This window comes from Ochlerotatus camptorhynchus, unplaced genomic scaffold, assembly GCF_037179485.1.
Source record: "Ochlerotatus camptorhynchus isolate MF236.1 unplaced genomic scaffold, CSIRO-AGI_Acam_v1.1 ptg000262l, whole genome shotgun sequence".
Lineage (NCBI taxonomy): Eukaryota > Metazoa > Arthropoda > Insecta > Diptera > Culicidae > Ochlerotatus > Ochlerotatus camptorhynchus.
In genome coordinates this window covers 2,065,297-2,091,008 of record NW_027040752.1, presented here as the reverse complement: position 1 = coordinate 2,091,008, position 25,712 = coordinate 2,065,297, and the positions used below count along the sequence as shown (strand labels likewise).

General features: G+C 40.2%; 1 protein-coding gene across 1 annotated transcript in view; it reads right to left on the bottom strand.

Moving 5' to 3' along the window:
- Nucleotides 1-25,712, bottom strand: part of mmd (mind-meld) — a 1,436,357-nt gene that overhangs the window by 81,835 nt on the left and 1,328,810 nt on the right. Inside the window, exon 18 of the mRNA XM_065226841.1 lies at nucleotides 22,636-22,735. Coding sequence (XP_065082913.1) covers nucleotides 22,636-22,735 — 100 coding nt within the window. The remainder of the gene's footprint in view (nucleotides 1-22,635; nucleotides 22,736-25,712) is intronic.

Below are 25,712 nucleotides of genomic sequence, written 5' to 3'. Positions count from 1 at the left end.
TTGTAGGAAACGTCATTTTAAATTGCTCGAATGATGTGATCCATTGGGGAAAAGGAATATCAGCTAAAACTCCATCCGCAAATAACGGAAGTCGAGCAGGAACGAATATCTCGATACCTTTAATTGGTATTGATGAGCTTGACATAAGAGGTAAAATACCAAAAATAATGTTCACACAATACCATTTCAATACCAAATTATGGAAATCCAACACCAAACAATACCACTCAGGTATTCTTTTGGTATCCAAATATCCGTTTGTTATTTTCAAAGTATTTTGCATGCAATTTTTTGGTATCATTCTTGATATTTTATCTCTTATGAGAATTTGTTTTAACTAAACAAAAATGATCATCTGGATGCGGACTCACTCACTTGACGGTGACTCTGTTGCTCTTTACTACTATAGTAAAATCCCATAAGCATCGTCAGTCTATGCATGAAACATGGTGGACGTTGTCAAGAAATACAACATACACTCCACCGAAAATGCCCATAAAGCTGGATTTCAGATGGTCAGTTGAATTCAATTGACTTGAACACGAATTGAACGTGTAAACCATGCCATTCAACTGACTTGATCAACTCACTTGAATTGTAAAAAGTTGAATCAGGCTCAACTTTTCAAGTCAATTGAATTCAACTGAGTTGATTATTTGACTTGCTTAGTCTAAACCCAGCTTAAAGCTGTGTTTAGACAAGGAAAGATGGTTGATCAACTCAGTTGAATTCAACTGACTCGAACGTCTAAACCATGCCATTCAACTGACTTGATCAAATCACTTAAATTGAAAAAAGTTGGGCCAAGCTCAACATTTCAAGCCAATTGAATTCAAGTGAGTTGAACTTGCCTAGTCTAAACCCTAAGATATTGGCTTGACGGCACAACGTCAATATATATGCTTGTCAAGAGAACTACAAAATAGTGAGACCACAATCTGGAAGGAGCTCCGGTCCTCACTCATGCCTCCAGACCCAGCTTAAAACTTAAAGCTGGGATTAGACAAAGCAAGTCAATTAATAATCAAATCAGTTGATGTCAACTGACTTCAACGTGAATTGAACGTGTAAACCATGCCATTCAACTGACTTGATCAACTCACTTGAATTGAAAAAGTTGAACCAGGCTCAATTTTTCAAGCCAATTGAATTCAACTGAGTTGGTCAATTGACTTGCCTTGTCTAAGCCCAGCTTAAAACTTAAAGCTGGGATTAGACAAAGCAAGTCAATTGATAATCAAATCAGTTGACGTCAACTGACTTCAACGTGAATTGAACGTGTAAACCATGCCATTCAACTGACTTGATCAACTCACTTGAATTGAAAAAGTTGAACCAGGCTCAATTTTTCAAGCCAATTGAATTCAACTGAGTTTATCAATTGACTTGCCTTGTTAAAATCCACCAGAGATAGACGGACTGATTTAACAGCAACAACTTCAACTGGAAATCAACGTGAACTGTCAAACGGGAGCCATGCATTCGCAAATGAAATGTCATCTCATACAAATGAATTATACATTTTCGTAACACATTAATAACGAAAAGCTCAGTGAAGAAGGCCCACAAATCAGCACAGTTTTAATAGCGGCGCCGGTGGTGTAGTGGTAAGCGTGATTAACTCTCACCCCAGCAGGCCTGGGTTCAATCGCAGTCGGCGCCGCCGGGATGTTCTGAGGCAAAACATCTGTGATCACGCCTTCCTTTGGAAGGGAACTAAAGCCGTTGGTCCCCGGTTCATGAGTTGATGGGTCGATACTTAGGGTCCAGGTATGGGAGCTGCCTTCCTGGCGTCGGTAGCATTGGTGCTCAGCACAGAAAACAAGATCAACGGAAAACAAATCAAGGAACAAAAAAAGCACAGTTTTATTGATGACTTACCTGGGTTTTTAATTCTAATAAAACAAACTCTGGCAAAACAAGAACATAAATATACTTTACTATCATGAGAGCTCCTGCACTCTTGACTGAGAGTTTTTGACGGGTACAACTGATAAAGAGTAGAACAATTCTAATATAGAAAATTTTGGGCAGTTTTCCATTGGCTTGCAAAATAGAATCGAGCTCGAAGATGCCAGATCGATATTATGGCTGTGAACTAGAGGTGGGCAAAATAGCTCATCTGGCTGAGCGGATCAGACTCGTCCAGCTCATTAAAGGGAGTCGATTCTTTCGAACAGCTCTTTAGCTCACTTTGAAATTATAGAAATTTTGACACAAATGTCACATGCGATGATATTACACGATGTTACGCCTTCTCTCAAGCTATGCAATCCAGTCTACATACAGATTTTATTTCTGTTGTTAATTCTTCAGCAGATTTGCTCTCACTATTCTCGGCTTCAGATCCAGATCATCAGCTCAAATCTAGAGATGGGCTCCCGAGCTGTTCTATAGACTCGACTCACTAAAGTCAGCTGATGACCCGCGGTTCCCTTTTAGGAACCACAGCTCAACAGCTTACTGGTATCATAAGTCTAATGCTGTATTCAGATCTGAGTGTGCATTAGCGGAGTGGAGCAGAATTTGCGTTGGCATGAGATAGACAACTAGTACTTCTCTCTATCTCTCTCGTACATTCGCAAAATCTAGCCCCACGCGTGAAATATCGCTCAAGGCGGAATCCACCTTGATTCTCCACCAAACTTGCTCCCACTATTCTCGGCTTCAGTTCCAGATCATCAGCTCAGATCCGAATCCGGAGCAGAATCGTGAAGAATCTAGAGAAAAAAGATCCGAAGAGCTGGACGGGTCCGAGAGCTGTCATGTCAGTGAATCATTCGAGCCGATGAATCGGATCCGGAGTTGAGCTGATAAGCTGGAGAGAATGATGGGAGAAGAGGTACACGAAACGAAAATCAATTATTTTGTTCATGTGTTTCACTTATACATTTTTGCCAAAACATCAGCCTTATACATTCCATAAGACAAACCACATAGGTCCTATAAGAATTCATAAAAGGTATGTGTGACCGCTTATTCATTTCATTTGACACATGATCTTCATTAACTTTTTGCACGGCGTCTGCTTATTAGTTGAGTTATACATTTTATGAGTAATAAGCAATAGAAATTTGCCAAAAGGTATAAGGAGATTTCTATCCGTGTAAGAGCACATATGCATTGGATAGCATTGGATAGTACCAGTAGAAATTTAAGATCGTGTAATCGTAGGCACATGTTGAATTACGCGCACATCTTGGTTTACGCGGTGACTATTCAATGCGTAAAGGAGCAATGCGTGCTTTTTTGAAAAATTTGTAATTTGTGATAACAGAGTGCTGATGAGCTGCGGTGCCTAAAAAAATGAACCGTGGGTCATCAGCTCACTTTGGTGAATCGGGTCTTTAGAACAGCTCGGGAGCGGATGGCCCATCTCTACTGTGAACCGTTTGTCGAGTTTAATTCAGTGCCAACATTTCAAAGGGGAGTAATTGCTTTTGTAAATAGTGGCTTTAACCGTCGATTTCTCGTGAATAAAAGCTCATGCCTTTAAATTTTACTATGTTAGTTGGTAGAGGAAACATTCATCTACCGGCTGGTGTCATTAATGTTCATGAGTGAACTTTTATTCGAGAGAAACGAGACGGCTAAAGCCATTATTTGCAAATGCAATTACGCCCCTTTGAAATGTTGACACTGAATTTATCTCGTGGTTAAAAGTGTCAACTTCGATAGTTATTTTCCATGTTCGAAAATCCCTCTGTCACCGATCGATTGGGTTTCGAGCAGAGCCACTGTTGTGAAAATATAACTTCGATAACTTCCCTTCTAATTTTAACCAAAAGTTAAAAAAAAGGCCGTCCAATGGTTCAGAGCCTAAGTAGCCCTTGGCCTCCAGAACAACTTTGCCTAAGACGATAATGTGCTATGCATTGTCCGAATCATTTCTAACAATAATCCATCCCCGAAAAAGATCAACCTCCATAAATATAGAGAAAATTTTCAATACGACGTAAGTAACAAATGTAAATTAAATAAATTACCAGTGCCTCTATATATCGCTGCTACGTTTTACATCATTGTCTCGGAGAATAAGGGGACCAAAAACGTTTCGTAGTAGAACTGACAGCTAAGATACTGAAAATGTGGGAGAGATCATGTATTACCGACACAAGATGTAAACTTAAGCAAAGCTATTTTCGATTGAAACGATCTGTCACTTCAACTGACATAGAATGAAGAAACCGATTCTCAAAAGACTTTCTACCGAATTCCTACGTTTTTCAATGAATACTTAGCATGGTAAAATTTACCACATCGTTGGGTAAACAATGTCCTATTTAATTGCCAGTTTAATCTTTTTAAAAGGATCGAATAAAACTAGATTCTTTCGTTTTTTTCCCTCCGAGAGATGAAAGCAATCGGAGTTTCTCCGACAGTGCCCACATTACTCATCACGCTACAAATCACTGGAAGAGTAATAAAACGCCATGATTGATGGTCCTATACACTGTTTCTATCCACGCCATCACGGCGCCATATTGGTACGCGGCAAGGTGACATTTATGGCTGTCATGGAGGTGTCTTATCTGGACTGTTTTTCTTCCCTTATTTTCACTAATTTATTTTGAATGATTGGGATGATTGTGATGACTTTTATGTGACGCTGCGAAGGATGATGGATGATGGGTTTGTTCTTTTTTTATTCGTAGTGGTTGAAGGAAGCTATTGCAATTGGTATAAAAAGGAATTGAAAGCATGCAAAGAATTTGTGTGTGAGTGAGTGTATGTGGGAACTTGTGTAAGTGTAGGTGTAGGTGTGAGTGTATTGTTCATATATGTATTATTTTGGAAAGTTTGCTAATTGTCAAAACATCACAATTCGCCTGAATGTCTGAATGTTTTAAAGCTCTCTTCACGGCTCTGTCAACTGATATGCTTTTAAATCTTTTGCGCACAACTAATTACACCATCGCATCGGTTATCTGGGGATTTGCACGGGTTCGAGAATTAAAAATCAAACAGTTCCGTCGCATACCTACATCGATGGGTCGTCGGGCAAACGTTATCGATTGCAAAGTTGCTACAGAGCGGCCCACGGCAAAGGACATCAAAGGGTTATAATTTTTATTTTCTCTACAATGTCATTCGATGGTCCGGCAGTAGGAGGCGGTGACTAGCGACGGTCGTCAATCTGGTTTTGGTTTGATGTCGTCCTGATGCGCGGTGCTGATGGGACGGGGGTTTCAGTTTGTAACAGGGTTTGATTTTTTTTTATCGTTTTCAGGATGGAGATTGCAGCGAATCACTGATCTGATTGTTTACCCTCCGGGGGAACACTGATTGGATGGGACAGTGTTTCGAATTTGCGGTGAACATTTGTATCAGTGTTGTAGCGTTTGATTGCAGCGCGGAGTAATGCCGGAGCTGACTGATTCGTTTCCCAGTTGATCCGATGGGAGTCCGTGTGTATAATAAGAGTCACGCAGTGGGATCTATAGTGGAACTCGTATCACGATTTTTTGTGGAAAGGGGGCATGATCTTCAAATGGATCATTATCATTGGTCTTGAAATCAGCATTTCCCAGGGGTGAGATGTGGCTGTCAAATACGAACAATCGTCGCCCACCTCGTAAAACTGGTTGCAAACGTAAACAAGCCATAAAAAACCTACACGGTTTGTCAAATCCTTCATCACATTAACATAAATATTGAATAGTGCACCGATGAATTCGAGTTCATCTACTGAAGAAAATTTGCCATGGGAGTGGGGTATTGTTTACTAATATTATTATGTTTTGCGTTTTCCAATAAGCATCAATCAACTTGCTTCAATCCACTGTGATTGAATCCAATTTTTGTGAAATCTTCTTGACCACGACAAAGGATGCGCACACCCCCAACAAATTTAACCTTCTGTCAGTTGGCCCAACTAACGAATTCTTTAGTCGAGCCGAGGTTGTGACCCTACCAGCGAATTTCGAATGAACTTTTCAAGTGATCTATTGTTGGTTGATAGGCTAGTCTAGTACACCATGAAATCATATTAATTTGAAATTTTTCGAACACCGAAAACATTTAAGGGTACACTTAAAAAATTCCACACGTCATCATCATGTGTCTCACACTTAATTTTGCGCATATTGTGAAACACATCCATTTCATGTGTGAATCTTATGCTATGAACCATGCCTGAACACTATGGATTTGAATTGTGACACACTTGGATTCTATGTGCCTCATATGGTGATATCAATAGCTTTGCACACCATAGTTCAATATTCTACAATATTCTACTTTATCGAATTCTACTTTACCGACTCTAAAAATGAATCGACAAATATATAAACAAAACTGCCAGAGGCCAGCTTTCACATATATTTTTAATGGGTCTGATTTGGGATACGATCATGGACTGTTGGGGTATGCTGCTGCCGGAGTCTTCGTTCGATCTCACTGTGCCACGGTTGTTCTCATATATGAGGCAGGTTGATAGGATAAAGTCACAACTCTTGTTATCGATGTTTACCTTTCTGAGCAAGCAATTCACATCGTATTGAAATGCAAAACATTTTAAATCCATCTGTTTTGAACAGTAGCGTGATTCAATGTGCAATGCACTTGAATAGATAGTGAAAGATTTTCAACATTTCAAAGTTTGAAACACTATAAATTAACGTGTATAACACATTGAACCAAGGTGAAATACACTTAAAGTAAATGTGATTGTGCATTTAGAAAATCAAGTGTTTAAACACTTCGATCAAACGTGTGAAATTTTTTGAGTGTACTGTTAAAAACCCAATTTTAGTTAGTGATCGCATACTACAGGGTGTCTCAGAAAGTATAGGCACACTTTCAACTTGCCGCCATTTCTACCCCGATGAAGTTTATCAGCTGTTCATCGATGTGTGTTGTTGTTTACTTATTGCTCAACAAGTTTGTGCGTGCAAAAGTGTGCATTTTTTTCTTTTACAAAATCATCAAAATGCGAGGAAAGCGCGAACAGATCGTGCACAAATGGCGTACTATATCCAACCTATCAGTAAGGAAGTTGACGAAAATGGAGTATCGGAGCAGGCCAAACCGCCATCGATGAGCAAGTTCCCTTTTAGGAAACATCAAAATCTGGCCGTAAACTGGTACCGGTGGACCGAAAAGTGGACCAGAAGATCACCAAGCTTTCGTCAATAAGAAAATTGGCTTTGTTCGAGATTTGGGCAAAAAACTGAGAACATCGAAGAGTAACGTCCAACGTGCCAAGGCAAGATACGGGTTGAAAACGTTTAAGAAGGAGAAGAAGCCGAAACGAAGTCAGAAACAAGTCGCATCCGTCAAACCGAGGGCTTGGGAGCTATACGATAGCCTGCTGTGTGGAAAATTGGCGTATACCCTTGGACTTTTTTTTGCCGAGATTGGCACCACAGAGCAGGCTCGGCATTTATTTTTACTGAGATCTCAGCAAAATTTATGTTTGTTAGCCGAGATCTCGGAAAAATTCCCGTTAGTTAACTGGATCTCGGCAAATTATTCACTGAAATCCAGCAAAAATCTAAGTGTGTATGATATCATGGACGATAAAACATACGCCAGACGCCTCCGGGAGACCAACACTACACAGTCTGTGATGGCCAGGAAGTTGACGATGCGTTAAGTCATTTTTACCGAAATTTGGCAAGTGATATGTGAGTGTGGCAAGTTATCTAAGCCATTTGTAACGAAGGAGACGAAGAACACTGAAATTTACGTTCGGGAGTGTTTGAATCGGCGTCTGCGGCCCATGATCCATCAACATGATGGCCCGTATTATTTTGGCCCAATCTATGCACTGCTCAAACGACACGGTAGCTTGGTACAACACAAAAAAGGGCAATACGTGGCAAAAGAGATGAATCCTCCAAATTGTCCGGAGGCCCGATCAATCGAAACTTTTTGGGCCCTTTTCAAGGGATATCTACGGAAACACTTTAAGGCAGAAAATTCAATCGAAAAATTTGAAAAAGACTGGACAAAAGTGGTCAAAATTCGCCAAGAAATCTGTGCTGAAGTTCATAGGCAGCGTCAGATCACAAGTTCACCCCTTGGCTTACGATTAAAGGAACTGTGGATTATTTTCATCCAATTGGAAGAGGATACTATAGAGAACATGTATATGATATAATTTTTTTTTCTTCGCTACATAAAGCGTAAATATTTACGTTTTTTAAAACAAAACTCAGGGAATAATGACAGATCCTGCCGCTCACTTACCTTTCGCTAAGGCTTTGTTGTCCGCAGCTGTCCCAATAAGTCGTCTCCACCCTGCTTGATCAATGACCGCAGGTCGCCTTCTACTTGGTCAATCCACCGCGCGCCTCTTCTTGTTGTTCATGTTGGGTCACTTTCGAGGACCATTTTCATTGAGTCGTCTTGCGGCATTCTTACGAAGTGTGCAGCCCACCGTAGTCGCCCAATTTTTGCAATGTGGACGACTGATGGTTCTCCCAGCAGCTGGTGCAATTCGTGGTTCATTCGCCTCCTCCACGTTCCATCATCCATCTACACCCCGCCGTAGATGGTCCACAACACCTATCGTTTGAAAATACCATGGGCGTGGTCCTCCATAGTCCAGGTCTCGTGGCTGTAGTGGACCACCGGTCTAATCAGCGTCTTGTAGATAGGCAACTTCGTGCAGCGGTGAATTATATTCGGCCGGAGAGTCATCCGGAGTCCAACGCAGGCACGATTCCCTGCCATAATGTATCATTTGCGGTGGGCTCCAGTGAGCCCAAATACACGAACCCATTGATCACCTCGATTTTGTTACCCTCAACCTGAACACGGGGTGGTAGGCTAACATTGTCGTCCCTAGAACCTCTTCCTCGCATGTATTTCGTCTTCGATGCGTTGATGGCAAGTCCAAATCGCCTAACTTCAGCCTTCAGTCTGATGTACGTCTCAAAGTTACGTGCCATGATGTCGATGTCATTGGCGAAGCCAAGAAGCTGGATGGGCTTCCTGAAGATTGTGCCACTCGTGTCTATCCCAGCTCTTCTTATCACTCCTTATAACGCGATGCTGAATAACAGACACGAAAGTCCATCACCTTGCCGTAACTCCCTTCGAGATTCAAAGGGACTCGAGAGTGTCTCCGATACTCGAACAGCGCACATCCCTCGATCCATCGTCACCTTGACCAATCGCGTCAGTTTATCCGGAAATCCATACCCGTGCATAATCTGCCATCGATCGATTGTGTCGTATGCGAATTTGAAATCGATGAACAAATGATGTGTGGAAACGTTGTATTCGTGGCATTTCGAATCGCGGAAATTTGGTCCCGAATCCCGCCTGGTATTGCCAAACGAACTCTCTTGCAAATGGTGACAGGCGGAGGCATAGAATTTGGGAGAGTACCTTGTAGGTGGCGCTCAGCAGTGTGATCGCGCGGTAGTTGCAGCATTCCAACGTGTTGTAGATTGGGTCTACGATCCCCTCCATCAACTTCTCCGGTAATATCTCCTCCTCCAAAATATTGACAACTACCCAGTGCAGCGCCAGCCAGTGCTTCACCACCATATTTTAAAAGGCTGTTTTTCAGCCGACCGATCTTCTCCTCAACTTTTTGAAGATCAGGGGCCGGTAGCCTGTCGTCTTCTGCGCGTGCTCCCAGGTTTGTTGCCGTGCCAACTTCGTTTACTGCTGCATCGCCGTTGAGGTGCTCGTCATAGTACTGCTTCCACCTCTCAATCACCTCACACTCGTTCGTGAGAAGGTTACCGTCCAAGTTCTTGCACATATCGGCTTGCGGCATGTAGCCTTTGTGCGATCTGTTTAGCTTCTCGTAGAACTTCCGTGTGTTGTTTACGCGGTACAGATTTTCCTCGCAATTTCGGTCTTCCTGCTGACGCTTCTTCCTTCGAAAAACCGAGTTTTATCGCTCCACATTCAATCTCCTCTACTAACATTTTGCATTCGCCGTCAAACCAGTAATTTCTTCGGTTCGGGATCACAGTACCTAGTGCCGCTGCAGGAGTACTACCTATGGTGGAACGATTGTCCCTCCAGCCATCTTCAAGAGTAGCTGAGCCAAGATGCTCTTCTGTGGGTAGTGCAGTTTCCAGTTGCTGCGCGTAATCCTGGGAAACTCCGGCGTCCCATAATTGCTCAATGCTGGTTCGCGGCGTTCGACTTCGACGGGTGTTATGCACCGTCGAGAGTTTTGAGCGCATGCATACTGCAACTAAGTAATGGTCCGAATCTATGTTCGCACTGCAGTACGTGCGGACGTTGATAATGTCGGAGAAGATTTTACCGTCGATTAGAACGTGATCGATTTGGTTTTCTTTGTGTTGGTCAGGTGATCTCCAGGTGGATTTGTGAATATCCTTGCGGGGGGGGGGGGGGGGGTGTTGGAAAGGTACTTCGAACTACCATACCCCGAGAGGCTGCAAAGTTCATGCATCGTTGGCCGTTGTCGTTCGATACGGTTCGATTTCCTGTCTATACATTGTCTCCCGTTCTACCTGAACGTTCATGTCGCCGATGACGATTTTGACGTCCTGTTGCGCACAGCCGTCGTACACTTGCTCCAGCTGCGCATACAACGCTTCTTTTTCGTCGTCGGGTCTCCCTTCGTCGGGGCAGTGCACGTTAATGATGATGTAGTTGAAGAAACGACCCTCAATCCTCAGCTTGCACATCCTCGCGTTAATCGGCTGCCAACTAATCACTCGTTGGCGCATCTTACTCAGCACTACAAAGCCGGTTCCCAGCTCATTGGTGATGCCACAGCTCTGGTAGAAAGTAGCCGATCGATGCCCGCTTTTCCATACCTTTTGTCCCGTCCAGCAAAGTTCATGTAGTGCTACGATTTCGAAGTTGTGTGGTTGAAGTTCATCATAGATTAACCTATCGCAGCCCGGGAAGCCAAGCAATTTGCAGTTCCAGTTGCAGTTGTATTTCTTTCTTCGGTATTTACAACTTAAATTTTTTTCCAGGGTGGATTTTTTTGCCTGCTCCAACGCCTTGTCTCGCCGGAGGACCATCGTTCACAGCTCTGTTTAGAGTCCCACGCTGGCATTAGGACCAATCGGTGGAAACTAACGATTTTAAATTGGCTCACACTGGACTTGCCTATCGGTCCCAAGTGCATCGATGAACGTATCCCATTCTAGTTGGAATTCTAGTACTGCACTATGTTTGTTTTGATTCGCTATGAAAGTTTAAAAACAGATAAAATGAGGGGCTCATGGATTTTCCTATGTTTCGAGGGGTGCATCGATTAGCTTGGGACAGAAGAGAGTACCAGAGCTGAGCCAAAAAGTTGAGCACGTTTCTTCGGGACCTTCTGGACGGTGATCAACCGCTCCTAACATAGAGAACAGACGCCGTTTTAAGCCGCATGGTGAACAGACGCTCGCGGATCCTGACGCAGTAGGTCTCTTTTCTTTATTCGCGTTTTTTTCGAAGATCAAAACGTCATGATTACATGAGATTTGTCAATGATGTAAATATTTACACGTGGTGCACTAAAGAATATAAGGTTTTGCACCGCCGGAGTTAACCTCAAACGGGTGACAGTTCAGTCGTACTGTTGCGTTTTTACCACGGGTACATTTTCTCGATAATTTTTCAGACTGCAGTGAGATGCAACCAACACTTCTGCAATGTCCGCGAGCAACATCCTTTAACCATTGAGGTAACTTTAAGACGAGAAGGTCCCGAAACGTGCTCAACTTTTTTGCTCAGCTCTGGTACTATCTTCGATCCCAAGCTAATCGATGCACACCTCGAAAGATAGGAAAATCCACGAACCCTTCATTTGATCTGTCAAACTTTCATAGCGAATCAAAACAAACATAGTGCAGTACTAGAATATCGACTAGCGGTACGTTCATCGATTTACTTGGGACCGATAGGCTAGTCCAGTGTGAGCCAATTGAAAATCGTTAGTTCCCACCGGTTGCTATTAGTAAAAAGAACAAAATGTAGACATTTTCTTACCGCTCAAAGTAAGGTTTGAGGAGAAATCGACGATTTTTTGAAAATCTTAGATTAGGGTAGATGGTTTGAGAGTTCGATTGTTAAAACCTTCACACGGGATTTGATACGTTGCGGCAAAGTGACAGCTAGAACTATTGTCTATCCGTCATACTTGCCGTATACACTGTGCGCCGCTCGTTAGATTTGGTTCCTCCCCTGTTGCGTGACTCTTATTACACCACAGACTGCAGATTCGATTGCAGAAGTATCTTTTTTTGCCGTTAAACCTTCCTGGTAAAGTCGAAACACTTGACGCCACATAAGCATGCTCTGTGCGCATCGTCATCGGGTTCGATATGAAATCTTCCATTGCATCCTATTCTCAACGTTTTCACATACCATGCGACTTAACACCACCAGCAGTGCTTTGTATAGGCTTTATATGGTTGGCGTAAGAATCCCACCGGCTAGCTTAACCTTAAACCTATCGCCAAGTGCCACTTAAGTAGTGCTTATCTATTCCTAACCCGCCGTAAACTATCAATTCTCTTCATCTGACCCACTTCCCTCGTCCTATGCCCATCATCGAGCCAACTTACCTATGGTGCATCGGGTTGCCGTACATCAGCTTGTTGGGATCATCGGGCGAAATATCATCCTGGGAGTGGTGGTTAGCGTTGTTGACGTACTTGGCCATCGGTTTCTTCACGTACGGCGGGTCGTACTTAAGGCGAGTGGTTTTCTTTCTTCTCTCGCGCCGTCGGTTATGCGATATTTGATATATTTGTGTTTTTAGAGTTTCAAAGGCAACAACCACATTGTGTGGACCAGGTCCAGATGCCGGGCGGAGGATGGAAAACACACAAACATTCGATCAATTTCGATGAAGAGGAATGAGCTTTCTTGGTAAAGAAACGTTTGGTTTAAGAGTGCACGAGCTAGCACTGCTCGCCGATATTGAGTTTTAATATTGGATACAAAACTAATCGGATAAATTAGTTAATATTTCTAAAGTTTTCAAGTTAATAAGATACATATTAATGTTAATAAACCAAAAAACATATTTGTGAATAGCAGATAAGTAGTTTGATAGTTAATTTTTTTTTTTCCTATTTAGAATGTCAGCCCCTAATCAGTAAAATTTGCGTGTGGCAGTCAGAACGAGAGATGTCGGAACCAATCTTTTCTTTTCTTTCTTTCTTTCTGTAGCTATTTTTGTTTGCTCTAGCGATTTAGGACTTATTGCTAAAACTTCGGTACGCTCGGTTCTTTGTTTTCCTCTTCTTCTTCTTCTTATTCTTTAGTGACATTCAGACAATTCAAGTTTGTTTTTTTTTTGTTAAACTACTTCTAGGCAGGGCGCGAGCAAAAATTGCAATCGCAGTAGCGCAGGCACTAATGCTGATAGATGTAAATAGGAACAAAAAAAAAACATTCGGCAAAAAGCAAAAACCATGCAAGACGCCAACAACGCCAGAGCTATTTAGTAAAAGTGCAAAGCCTTTCAATACACGCATCATGCTAATAGATAGAGAGAGAGTAAAAAATATATTAAAAATAAGTGGTCAAAATTGAAAGAGGGAGAAATAAAGCAAGTGATAGAGAGAGAGAAAAAAAAAGATAAATAGAGAGATGCAATTTTTCCAACACTAGCAATAACGTAGTTTTATAAGGTATGGAAAAAAATATGTGGGTAAGACGGAGTCCTTGTTGTTACATATTTACAGCAGGTTTGGTTTAGAAGTTTTTGTACTTTTTTTTCTTAAATACCTAGAGATACGACAGTAGAAAGTAGTTTAGTTCACAAAAGTACTCACAGCAATTAAAACAGAAAGATTGTATAATATATATGTATATAATGTAGGTATAGAGAATTTGAGAAATTTTTATTTTGATTTGTTTCGTTCGGTTTGGTAACGGATCTTGGTTTTTTTTTTGTTTCAATCGATGAAATAACAACATAACAGTGTACCAAGAAAATACAATAAACAATAGAAACAATGGACGAAAATAGTGCGTGGATGAGAGAGAGAGAGGGCATGTGTGTATGAGAGTGAATTGAAGGAGAAATTGTGCCATCTTTCGGCGAACGGTAGAAAGTATTGCATTTGAAAGTGTTAAAGCTCTGCGGGGATCATTGATTGATCTTTCGCTTGTTTTTTGGTTTGGGTTTTTTTTTCGAACAAAACACTGATCGAAAGCGACAGTTCATTTTCGGGGTGCATGAAGATAGATACTTAGACATTGAATGCTCATGCAGATGGGCAGGTTTTTGATTTTTTCTTTCGTTTTCGTGAGGAATGTTGTGGATACAGACAGATATAGAAAAAAGGAATGGTTGACTTTGGTAGGGATTTTAATGGAACTGTAAATTTTCATGGATTTTAATTGTCTTTTGGGGAGGGGAGAATTTTGTTTTGACGATTGAGTAGAAGTGTTGCCAGATTTGAGGCTAATGGACATAACTTGACCAAGTTGAGCAGGGGGATCGGTGTGAGTCAGAGAGAAGGTATTGAAGGAAGTGAGACAGCGTTTGCGTCTCTCTCTTGATTCGCTTGGATTGGTTGGTTTCGATATTGCTTCGAGAGAATAATGTACATGATGAATGTTGAACGGAAAAGAGTAATCTTAATCGATAGTTTGTTTTTCAGCCTATGGTAAGAGTGATAAAAGAGTTAAAAGAACGAAAGTAAGTGGAACAAATCTAGTGATAAGCATCGAAAAACTGTCAGAACTGTGAATAAATTGAAAACAAAGTACAAAAAATTCTCTTGATTGAACTGAAAGTCAGAGAATCGATCGTTTATTATTATTTTTCTCGTTTCGGTTTGGGACGAATTCTTGCTAATTGGAATTCAGTTGTGGTGTCGTAGTACGGTGTTAGGTTTGGTTTGCTGGTTTTTGGGTTCTGTGGTGTGGTGGTTTTATTGTGGCTTTAATGTTGGTTTAGGAATTTTATTTAGATAGATAAATGCATACCACTTGGTTAGATGGATGAGCCGGGAGTTGTTTTCGATTGGGTAACACGTCAGTTGATCGAATGTACGTACGGTGTGTTGATATTTTTGGTGTATTTTAACCTTTTCTTTCTTTTTTATTTGCTGACCATAATTGTTGAGGTAATTTCGAGGTTATTTTACAGTGTATTTTTTTTTCTGAAATGTTAATCCTATTTCCTATAAAGTTGTCTCAGACGTCATTTCGATTAGGTGGCCCGTTTTCGTGCTATGATTGAAAAATATCGAAACATATTTTTTAAATTAGGCTGGTGGCAAAATGACCGAATTTCAGCATAAACTTAATAGCCCTTTCATGAATGGATTTGCTAATACGTCTGGAATCGCTCAAATGAGAGCTATTTTTCTGACTAGTTGAGGTCGAATACTATGGTGATTTCTGGAATCACGCACATTCTGGAACCATGGCAGATTTTTAAATATTATGGTAGATTTTAATTCATGACGACTGATTCGGATTCAAGATGGCAGCTACCGAACAGCGAATATGCTCCTGAATCCATGCAATTTGGGTGCCTATCTACGGAATGAGTTCGGTAGTTATAAGTAGAAAATCAATACCCACCGCCATTTTGGAATCCAAGATGGCGGACCCACATGGAAGATGTCGGTCATCAGACAGTGAATACGCGCCTAAACCTTGACCTGAACCCATGTATTATGGGTATCTATGGAATGGTAGAAGTAGACGTGGAAAATCAATGCCCACGATATTAAAAATCAAAAATGGTTATGGACCCGCAATGAAGATGCTGGCCTCCACCTCCACCTCTACATTTTCGAAACAAAGAAAAGAAAATGAACTCTCCGCAGAATCGCTTCATTTCGAGCAATATCATTTTCGTGTAAGTCATTGTGTTTTTTGTTATTGAGTCACGATGAACATTCCTCTTGTCAAACGTGACTTGACTATCGCTTGTTTCGTTCGTCAAATACATCAGGTCATTTCTTTTGAAGCAAAGACTTGTTTCAATTGATGCAATGAATGACTCGAAAACTGCTTCCTTCGTTTTTGCCACTTTCACTTCAATTCGGGGCTCATTCGACTTGTCACGTGTCGCGTCGTCAGGCATAAACATATAGTAACCGGATAGTATCCGCACAATATCGGTCGTCGATAGGCATGGCATCCGGGTTAAATGTAGAAACAAAATGTTATTTTATATTAAACGAATATTAAACTAACGAGTCCATTTTGGAGTCCAAGATCGCAGCCATCGGGTTCAAGAAAAGTCTCAAATACCCTACAATATTGGTATTTTAGTAACGGTGACAACGCGAAGGTGCCGAAAATCGATGTCCAACGCAATTTTGGAATCCAATATGGCTACCATCAGGTTCGGAAAATCGACATTCGGCACCATTTGTAGGATATTTGACACTTCTTCTAATATCAGAAGCCACCATCTTGAATTTCAAGATGGCGTCGGACATTGATTTCCAGCCTCTAGATGACCCCTATTTCAAAAATACTCATTGATCGGTATTTGACAGTATTTCAGCCGCTATCCTATATTGTAAAATAACGTCAAACATCGGTTTCTGGCCTCTAGACGTTAATGGGATTTCGAAAATACCCACATTGATGGGTCTTTGACACTATTTCAACTTTTTTTCTGAATACAGAAGTCGCCATCTTGGATTTAAATATGGCGTCTAACATCGATTTTCGGCATCTATGTGTCATCCCTGTTCTGAAAATTTACACTTTTCCTCAAGGCGCCGTCTTGGATTTCAAAATGGCATATGATATCGATTTTCGGCTTCTAGACATTACCCTGATTCTAAACAAAAGCATATGCAAGGGTATTTGATAGAATTTCACACTTTTTAAAAATTTCAAGAATTTTAAAATGACGTCGAATATTGTTTTTCAGCCTTCAGACGTCATCCCGATTCCAAAAATACCCACATTGATGGATTTTGACAGTATTTTCTATATTTTCTTGAACTGGTAGCCACCATCTTGAATTTAGAAATTGCGTCGCATATCTGTTTCCAATCTCTAGACGTCACCCCGATCCCACAAATACCCGTATTGATGGGTCGGCATCACTATTTCCCACTTTTCTGTTAGGGGAAGCCACCATCTTGGATTTCAAAATATCGTCGGATGTCAATTTCTGGCCATCAACCCGATTAAAAAATACCCATATTTATGGGTATTTGACAGTATTTCCCATTATTTTTTTCTGAAATCAAAAGCCGCCATCTTGGATTACAAAAAAGCGTCGGATATCGATTTTCAGTCTAGGCGTCATCCAGTTTCGAAAAATATCTATATTAATGGGTATTTTAAGTATTTCCCTCTTTTTTAAACTGTAAGCCACCATCTTGTATTTTATAATGGCGTCGCATATCGATTCTAATCTTTAAACGTCATCCCAATTTAAAAAAATACCCATATTGATGGGTCGCTGTCAGTATTTCCCATGTTTTCTGAAATCGGATGCCGCCATATTGGATCAACAATCAACAAAAGTCAGAAAAAACTGTGCAAAAATTGGATCGAACAGCTTCGCTTCAATGCGAAAGTAAGTTCGTTTGACTATGAAAGACGTAATCAACACGAGTCAAGCCAAAACAAACAGCATTAAAACTGATCGAAAGTGGTTCTGTTGATGTTGAAGAGGATCTTGAAAATGATGGTTGACACCTTCGTCGTCGCTTGACGATTTTCGATTGAAAGTAACTTTGTTGGGCCCTGGTTGCAACATGCTAGTGGTAATCGATTTTTATTTTCTACTCATTGAGCTTATCCTGTATATATTTATTACATGGATTCAACATATTCACTATCTGGTAGTCTCTATAGATCAGTTACAGACAAACAAGTGCAATCAAAAATGAATTTTTAAATCGACCGATTTGTATGAAATTTTGTGCAATTGGTTGTTATGGACAATGACTCAAATTTTGGCTAAAATTCGGCCATTTTGAATCTGGAAAAATTAACAAAATGGAATCCAAAGTTGCAGAGAAATATAATGAGCAGTTCTACGCCAAATAAAGAATCGGAAAAACTCATCCTTCACCGACTTGCATAAAACTTTGCATAATTGTGTTATTTTTTTTTCAAAATGGCATCTTTGTCTGATCGTAATGACGTCTGAAAATAAGAAGTAAGGGTAAGAAAATAATCAAGTTTTTCTGGGAAAATAAACGTATTATTTCTTTTCCTTATTTTTGAGTAAAAATTAAAAAAAAGAGCTTTGATCACATTTGATCACATTCCATTCTAGACTACAGCTCTTAACGTTGAAAAACGCATCGTTTCTTCTCCAAGATCATTAAAATTGACTGTCTTAAAACAGTCAAAATTTGTCTTAATTCATGACTTTGAACATCTTTATCTGTGCCTAAATTTGCAGTTGACATTTGATAACTGGGTAAACTTTACCAATTTAATAGAAATTTGTTGATATGACCGTTGCAGCAGCTCTATCAAACATAACCTCACCCGACTATAAATCATCTCTCGGCTCATCTAGCCTGTTAATGATTGTTGAAAAAATTTATAACTATGGAACACGGCATTGCAATTCCCAAATAAGGATATCATTACAAATGCTAACCATTAATTGAGATTTGATTTTAAATAAGTTTTATAAATTAGAATTACAAAAAAAGTTTAAAGTTCAGAAAATAACCATATACTTACCAGCTATAGCTGCTGGTAGCATTCGCAGCCCAAACAGTTCCGTAGCTGTAACATTTTTAGCGTCAGAATTGTATATTTTGAGCAGTAAACATTTCACTGGCAGCGCAACAACCTCCCTTTCAAACCTGCTCCATGTTTAAGTTTGGGAAAATTTCAATTCTCACCATTTACCCAGAATCTGGGTAGATTATACTCATCAGAACAAAACTAGTTTACCCAGATTTTGACAACTCTTTACTGGCTACAAGACTGGGTGCCATCTACCCAGTTACTGGGTAGATTCAAAATAGCATGCAAACTAACGTCTCACATAGTTCGAGCAGTTTAAAATGACGTTTCCTATCAGTCAAACTTAACCGTGGAAATCACGAAAATCGTGTTGGGGCTTAAAATGTGTTTTATTTTGCATAGCTCAATGTAACAGCTATACATTAGTAGGTATTATGCTTATTGTAAGACCATTGTTTCAGTCAGTCAACTGTTTTGCATGAGCCCTGTTCCAACTTGTATGGCTGCCAAATCTTGTGCCAAATTCCATTTTCGCTTGAAATTTAGGATTGGGCGATCTGCAGAGAAAGATCGATCTTGATGGACCGATCTTATATTTGGCTCTAGAATCGATCCACTGATTAAATCAGTACCAAAGAATGGATCTTTGGTAGATCGATCTTATGGTTTTTATTTTAATTGATCTTTCTGACGTTTATAGCTCAGCTCGCACACTTGCGCAATCTCATTTTCAAGTGCTTAGTTTGCTATCCTCACTTTCACTTCAGCCAAAAATGTTGGTTTGTTATTGTTATCCTCACTTTTGGACCATCAATACTCTTGCATATAGAAAAGGCTATACACTCGTTTTAACGTAGGTACCCCAAGAAATTCTTTCCTTTATAATATTTAATTGAATGTTGTTGTGACGTTAATGAGCAATGATCACAGGAAGGAGGTAGAAAAAACCTTCAAATGTTGCTGTATTCGCAAATATCGGAAACGAAAATAGTGACGTCATTATAGGGAGCGATGGTGATGTTGATGTTATGCTCTTTAAATTTACCAAGCAGTCTGGGGTGAGAGTAAATCGTTTTTTCGATGTAAATACAATTTCAAAAATTAATTTTGAAGATCGAAAAGATCGAAAGAAAAGATCGATTTTTTCGTGAACAAAGAATTGATCCGAAAAATCGGAAATCGGTATGAAAAAGATCGATCTTGCAAAGATCGATCCAAGATCGCCCAATCCTACTTGAAATCCTTCAGGTCAATTGCAGTTCCACCCCTTTTCTTAGGTATTGTGAATTTCCACCTGGTTCAAAGGGGAATCGCTGTAGCTTGCAGCTAAATTATGACTTGCCTCTTGGAGCTCCTGGGAAAGAAAAGTCACGAGTTTTGGGTTTTCAAATATACGAAGCATAGCCTACTTTGGTCAAATTGACATAGAGTGTACGTCGACTTTAGTTCCGTATACATTTCTACTGAATCATTAATATAGCTCATTTCACACTTTATTAAGCTCATGACTGTATATGTACCGCACAGGTATATGCTTCACAATTGTCCTAAATTGACCATAGTTCCGGAGTATTGGCCGGATTCACCTCCTTGGTGACCACACGCCAGTTTCGCTGTACCACTGTTTGGTGGAATTTGAGTAGTGGCAGCTTGCCAAGTCCGGCCAAAAGAGGCAGTCTACCGCATGCTGCTCCAGAAAAGGCAGTACTATATTCCGTAGGCACTCCTCCTGGTAAATTTGCTGGTTCATGGTCCCAGAAGTAACGAAAGTTTTGCTTTTCAGCCCACAACTGCAGATTGCTTGCCAGACAAGGAACGTTTTGGGGAATTTCGGCTTCTTTTTGAATTTACAATCGTCCGGGGCAATCTTCCGGTCAACCGAGGCATTAACCGAAAACTGCCAGAAGCGAATAAAATGGGAGTTTCGTTTCGAGCGTGCAAGATCGAATCGCGACGTGCTTGCTCCGGTGAAGCCATGATGTAAACAAATGGACTTATCTTGAAAACCAATGCCTACTGTGATTCTATACACTCATAGCTTGATTCAGTGAAATTTAGATTTTTTTTTCATTCTGTTTTTCCCCCTCTAGAATCTCAAGAAAATAGTGTTTGATTTATGCTAAGCTTCCAGAAGTCATTGCACAATTTCCTTAAAATCGCTGGTAGAATGTTGTTCCAAAACTGGCGGATTGATTCAACACTTGGGAAAATGTTCCAGCAGTTTTCCATTGACGGATTGAGTCCGCAGCACCGGACACACGCAAATTATTGATATTAATTTGAGTCACAGGAAATCGGTGACCCATGTAAGATGTGCTTCTGCACTTCGGCATTTATGGCATTTTTCTATGTGGAGATAGTCAGAGAAGGACTTACCTCATAATGTCTACCTGTTCTGCTCGTACTAGTTCGAATACTCGTTATAAAACTCTATTGAACCTTACTCGAAAGAATCTCACTCACACTATGGCTGTTATGTGTTTATGCTTCACACACAGTTTCAATGTGATGCCGCTAGTTGGCGCATCGGGTGGATGTATCGATGGGGTTGTCAAAGCATCGACATACTGCATAAGCTTGTAAATTGACGACGATTTATGTGACGCTTATGTTCGTGTTTGATTGGGTGCAGAATTTACTATACTTATGGTGGTAAGCTCCAACCGGTATAATCCTCGGATTAAATCCACATCACGAATGTCGGGTCTGTTTTGAGGTCGATGCCGATGTTTATCAATGTGATCCTATGCAAATATTTGACAGATCATTCGATCAGGGTCGGTATTAACACTCCACGGTAAATTGGCAATGTTTGAAAAATCATTGCCCAGCAATTTATCAATCGATATTAGATCTATTTACACAGACTAACTTTTTATAGTATGTAGCTTAAAATCATGCCAATAGATTTAAAGCCCGTCAATAAGTGACTGAGCTATAACTTTTCTTCAAACATTGTCAATTTGTTGTTACACATTTTATCGGAGGCATCGTATTCGGAGTGTCAAAGTTAATCTTACCACCAAGGAATCAAAAATATCTCCAAATGACAAAATGACAAGCGATCAACGAGCCGAACGATAACGCTTTGTCATGACAAGCAGCCCGCAAGGGGCGGTACAAGGAAACGACCAAATTGTTGGCGAGCTGCTTTACGAAGTAAAGCCGAAGATGATACACGTGTGTTAATGGGATTTTCTAGTTATCTATTTTCTTGATTCTAATCCAGCTCTGTCCTCAACTATGTATATTGCAACCAAGCAGGCAAGCAATATATCATTTTCCTTTCACTCTTAGCTACGCTAAAATTATCGGTATTTTTTACCGATAAAAATCGTTACTTTTTACTTTAGCAAGCCTTTTTGTCTGTATCGTTGGTTGTTTTATGTGTTTGGATTCGCTGCTTACCACCATTTCATTCGATCAACTGACAGTTTGGCATTGTTTCCGGAAGTACGGCTGTGGGTTCACCCTCTAACGGTTTTTTTTTTCATTGAAAATCTTGTATTCAGGGGTTCATGTAGTTGATACAATTTCAGTTACCACATAGAAGTTGAACCATTAGAGGAGTTGTTTATCAAAAAGAGAGTGAGAGAAGGAGGGAAGTTGTTTGACTCGTTCAGCTATTGGGCAACTTTTAAAGAAAGAAGTGTATGCATAGTTATCATTATTGTTTGTTTTTTAATAAATGTTTCGTGATTTTGTGGTCGTCTCTGTGGACGTTTTTGTTCTGTTAAGATTTGTTTTGTTTCTGTTTTATGTTGCTGTTTATACAGGTTAGCAATGGTTTTGCCCGCCAACTACGTTAGAGGGATTTATTATACGTTTTGGTTTGGCACTTTTGTTCATAGTTTCTTTTGTTGTTTTGGTAGTAGTTGTAGTAGTAGTAGTAGTAGAAGTTGTTGTTGTTGTAGTTGTTAGTTGTTAGTTTGGTAGTAATTATAAAAAGGAAGTCAAAAAGTATAAGAAAAATCGGAAGAAAAAACGAAGAAAATCACTAACCTTAGGCACAAGGAGAAGTTATTATGTACTACAACTGACCTGTAGCACAAAGCCATCAGAGCAAACGTTACAAAAACACCCCCAACAACCGACATTAATACACCGACTAGAAACACCGTGTTTGAGCCGTGGTAGTTTGCTGTACATTTTTGTTTTTTGGTTTTCGGGTGAAATTGTGCAATGGTTTTTTGCATGGTGTGGGTGTATTTCGAATCGAACGCCGTCGGGACCATTTACATTCGCGATAAAGTTGGTTGGCACACGGCACGGCACATTCGTTTATGTGTTTCGTGAATTTGTGGGCCAATTTTTGGTTTTTTGATTATATTTATCATATAATTCAACGGTCGGTAAAACAGCGAGAAGAGAAAGGGAGAGAAAAAGAGAGAGAAAATTGTTTATAATCAACAGCACTGTAATGAATTGGAGGTGAGATAATTGGAGTTGTTCCCGCTAGAGGTAGTTGAATGGTTTTGGGATGGTGTAATTTACACTACGTTTGAAAATTGAATTTTGGTGTGAAACAGAAAATTAACAAAACCTGGCGAAAACTGCTCGTTTGATGAGGAATTGCTACTAAAAATGGAGAGGTTGCTTTGATTTGCTTATTTTCTTTCTTTTGTTTTCGGTTGCATGATGCGGGCGTGGGTGTTACTAAGACCAATCTGGTGGCGCTACAATCGCTGAGGAGGTCAATTTTGTTTCTATTTAACATGTCATCCTTATGACAATGGTAATCTTGTGTGAGCTAGTTTGAATGTAAATGGTAAATTTTGCATTCTGCAGGGATGATTGATGATGCCACACATTGTCAAAGCCCGATCGTGCTGGTTTGGTTTTGGTTTGGTTTGGAGAGAGAGTGAGAGCGCGAGAGTAAAGCTTGGTTGTTTTGAGGGGGACTTTCAGCGCCACTGGTACGCTTTAAGGTCAAGCTTTCGGATGACTTTCGTTTGGTGATGGTAAACTACTGCGGATAAAGGTGTTCTTACAAAATAAAAACAATTTTTGCTATCCTTTGCGGAAAATTTCTACGTGAGCAACGATAAGACGAGGGGTTAAATAGAGAGTAATGGTATGCAGATGGTGTTGATGTAGCAAGCACTATAAGTAGAGTACGCTTCGGTAGCATAAACGCTATGTAGAGGCAAAAGGGAAGAATAAAGTATCTATACTTGTTGTTGTTTGTCGGAGTTGCTTGATAGTCCCACCCACCCATTCTAATAACAGTGGTATATGCAAAAAAGGCGGCTACAATATAAATTATCATTATCAGTACGGGCTTGAGACCCGCTTCGCTTTCTTTCGACAAATCCCCACCCGAAATGGATTACGTTCGCTTGTCAGAGCGACGTCATAAGGAAAACAAATGATGAGAATTATAATTGGAATAAATTTCACCGTTGCTGCATTTGTTACCCAGCTTTATCCGTTTCCGACACTGCACGGGAAGAGAGTAGATGTGGTCTGCTTTCGTTTCTTTCCCTTCACGATCGTTGGAGAAAAAGAAACCATAGGTACCTAGTTTCCTTGTAGTGAAGCTGTTTAAATCCCTTTCAGTCCGACCGTTTGGATTCTGGACACTTGGACAGAATGTCTTTTAAATACCACTCTCTTGCTCAGAAGTATTCGTCCGATTCCAACCGTTACGACTTTTTGGTTATCTCAGTGGATTTCTCTTGATTCGACGCTTTTCTGATTCAGCCTCCAGAAAAAATTCCGGCACCAGAGGGTTAAGACAAGAACATCCGGAAATTTGTATCAACGGCCTGACCACCTGACTAGTTGCCGCACACCAACCGGAGGAGCTTCCGAAATAACCCCTTCGCAGGCCAGAAGCGAAGCCGCTGCTGCCAGCGATGCTCCGGAATAGTTGGAGCGAAAATTATTAAATTATTTAAATATATTCATTCAATTATATGCTAATGACGGAAGATGGATTTCGCCTTTCAGAATCGCTTCGGGGAAAGGATTGGAAATGGAATGTTTTTGCTTTAACTTAATTTTTTTTGCTCCATTCTCACCCGGCTGCGGTTCTGGGTTCGGTTTTATGGTATCCTTTTGGCACCTTTTTTTTGATAGAATTTAACTATACCTGGTATGCAAATTGGACGGAGATGGTCGGGCTAGGTGAGCGCACGGGAATTCAAGGTTTTCCCCGTTGGAAAGTTGAGAGTAGTTATGTGTTTTCGAAACTGATGTGTTGTTCCAGAGAGCGGAGGAAAATGCGAACCTATTGTTTCGAAGTTTAAATGAAATTTTATGGTGAGGTGTTTATTCAATTTGTTGAGCGTGTGTGAGTGTGTTCCGAAGAATAATAGACCACTGAACCGGGTGGCAGTAGTTAGTAGTGAGCTGAATGTTTGGAGAAGTGCTGGAAATTTAATTACGCTTTGGGATAGATAGAAAGTTGTCGTTCGGATTTTGGCCATGTAATCAAGTGAGTGTTAGTTGGATCTATTCAATCATTTTAGATATGGTGAATTGTTATAATGAAATTTGGTTTCTGGGTCGATTGTGTTGCTTTTCAGCAAATTTACAGCTTTTGAAATAATTGGCTATTGATAGCAACCGTTGTTTGGTTTACTTGCTGAGTTACACATTCACCTGATTTTCAGTTTCTCATCTGTTTTGTTTCGTTAATTGGTGTTTACACACTTAGAAATTATCGCTGACTTCGGTAATTTTTACCGAAATATGAACAGCTGAACTATTCGGTAAAATTTATGCAATTCAATTCAATTGCTTTTCAGTTACTTTCTCTCCACTAAAATGACAAGATTTGATCATTTAAACAAGATTGAACATGTTTTGAAATTATTTTTTTTAATTCAATGGACTTTAAAATGCAGGTAAAAGTTTTACCGAACGTTCAGCTGTTATGACTTCGGTAAAGTTTTACTGAACAAGTGTGTACTAGATTGCTTTTTACTAACACGTCATCCTTACACTATGTCGGAATGGCGCTTTTAAAGTTATAAAGATATTTTTTTTGCATTATCGCCGTTATGGTGGGGTTGTGTACAAGACACGACCGCATGGTTGACGTAGACTACGTTGAGATGTTTAGTGAACTTCTAGTGCATTTTTCTTGATATTGATTTAAAATACAGTAGAAG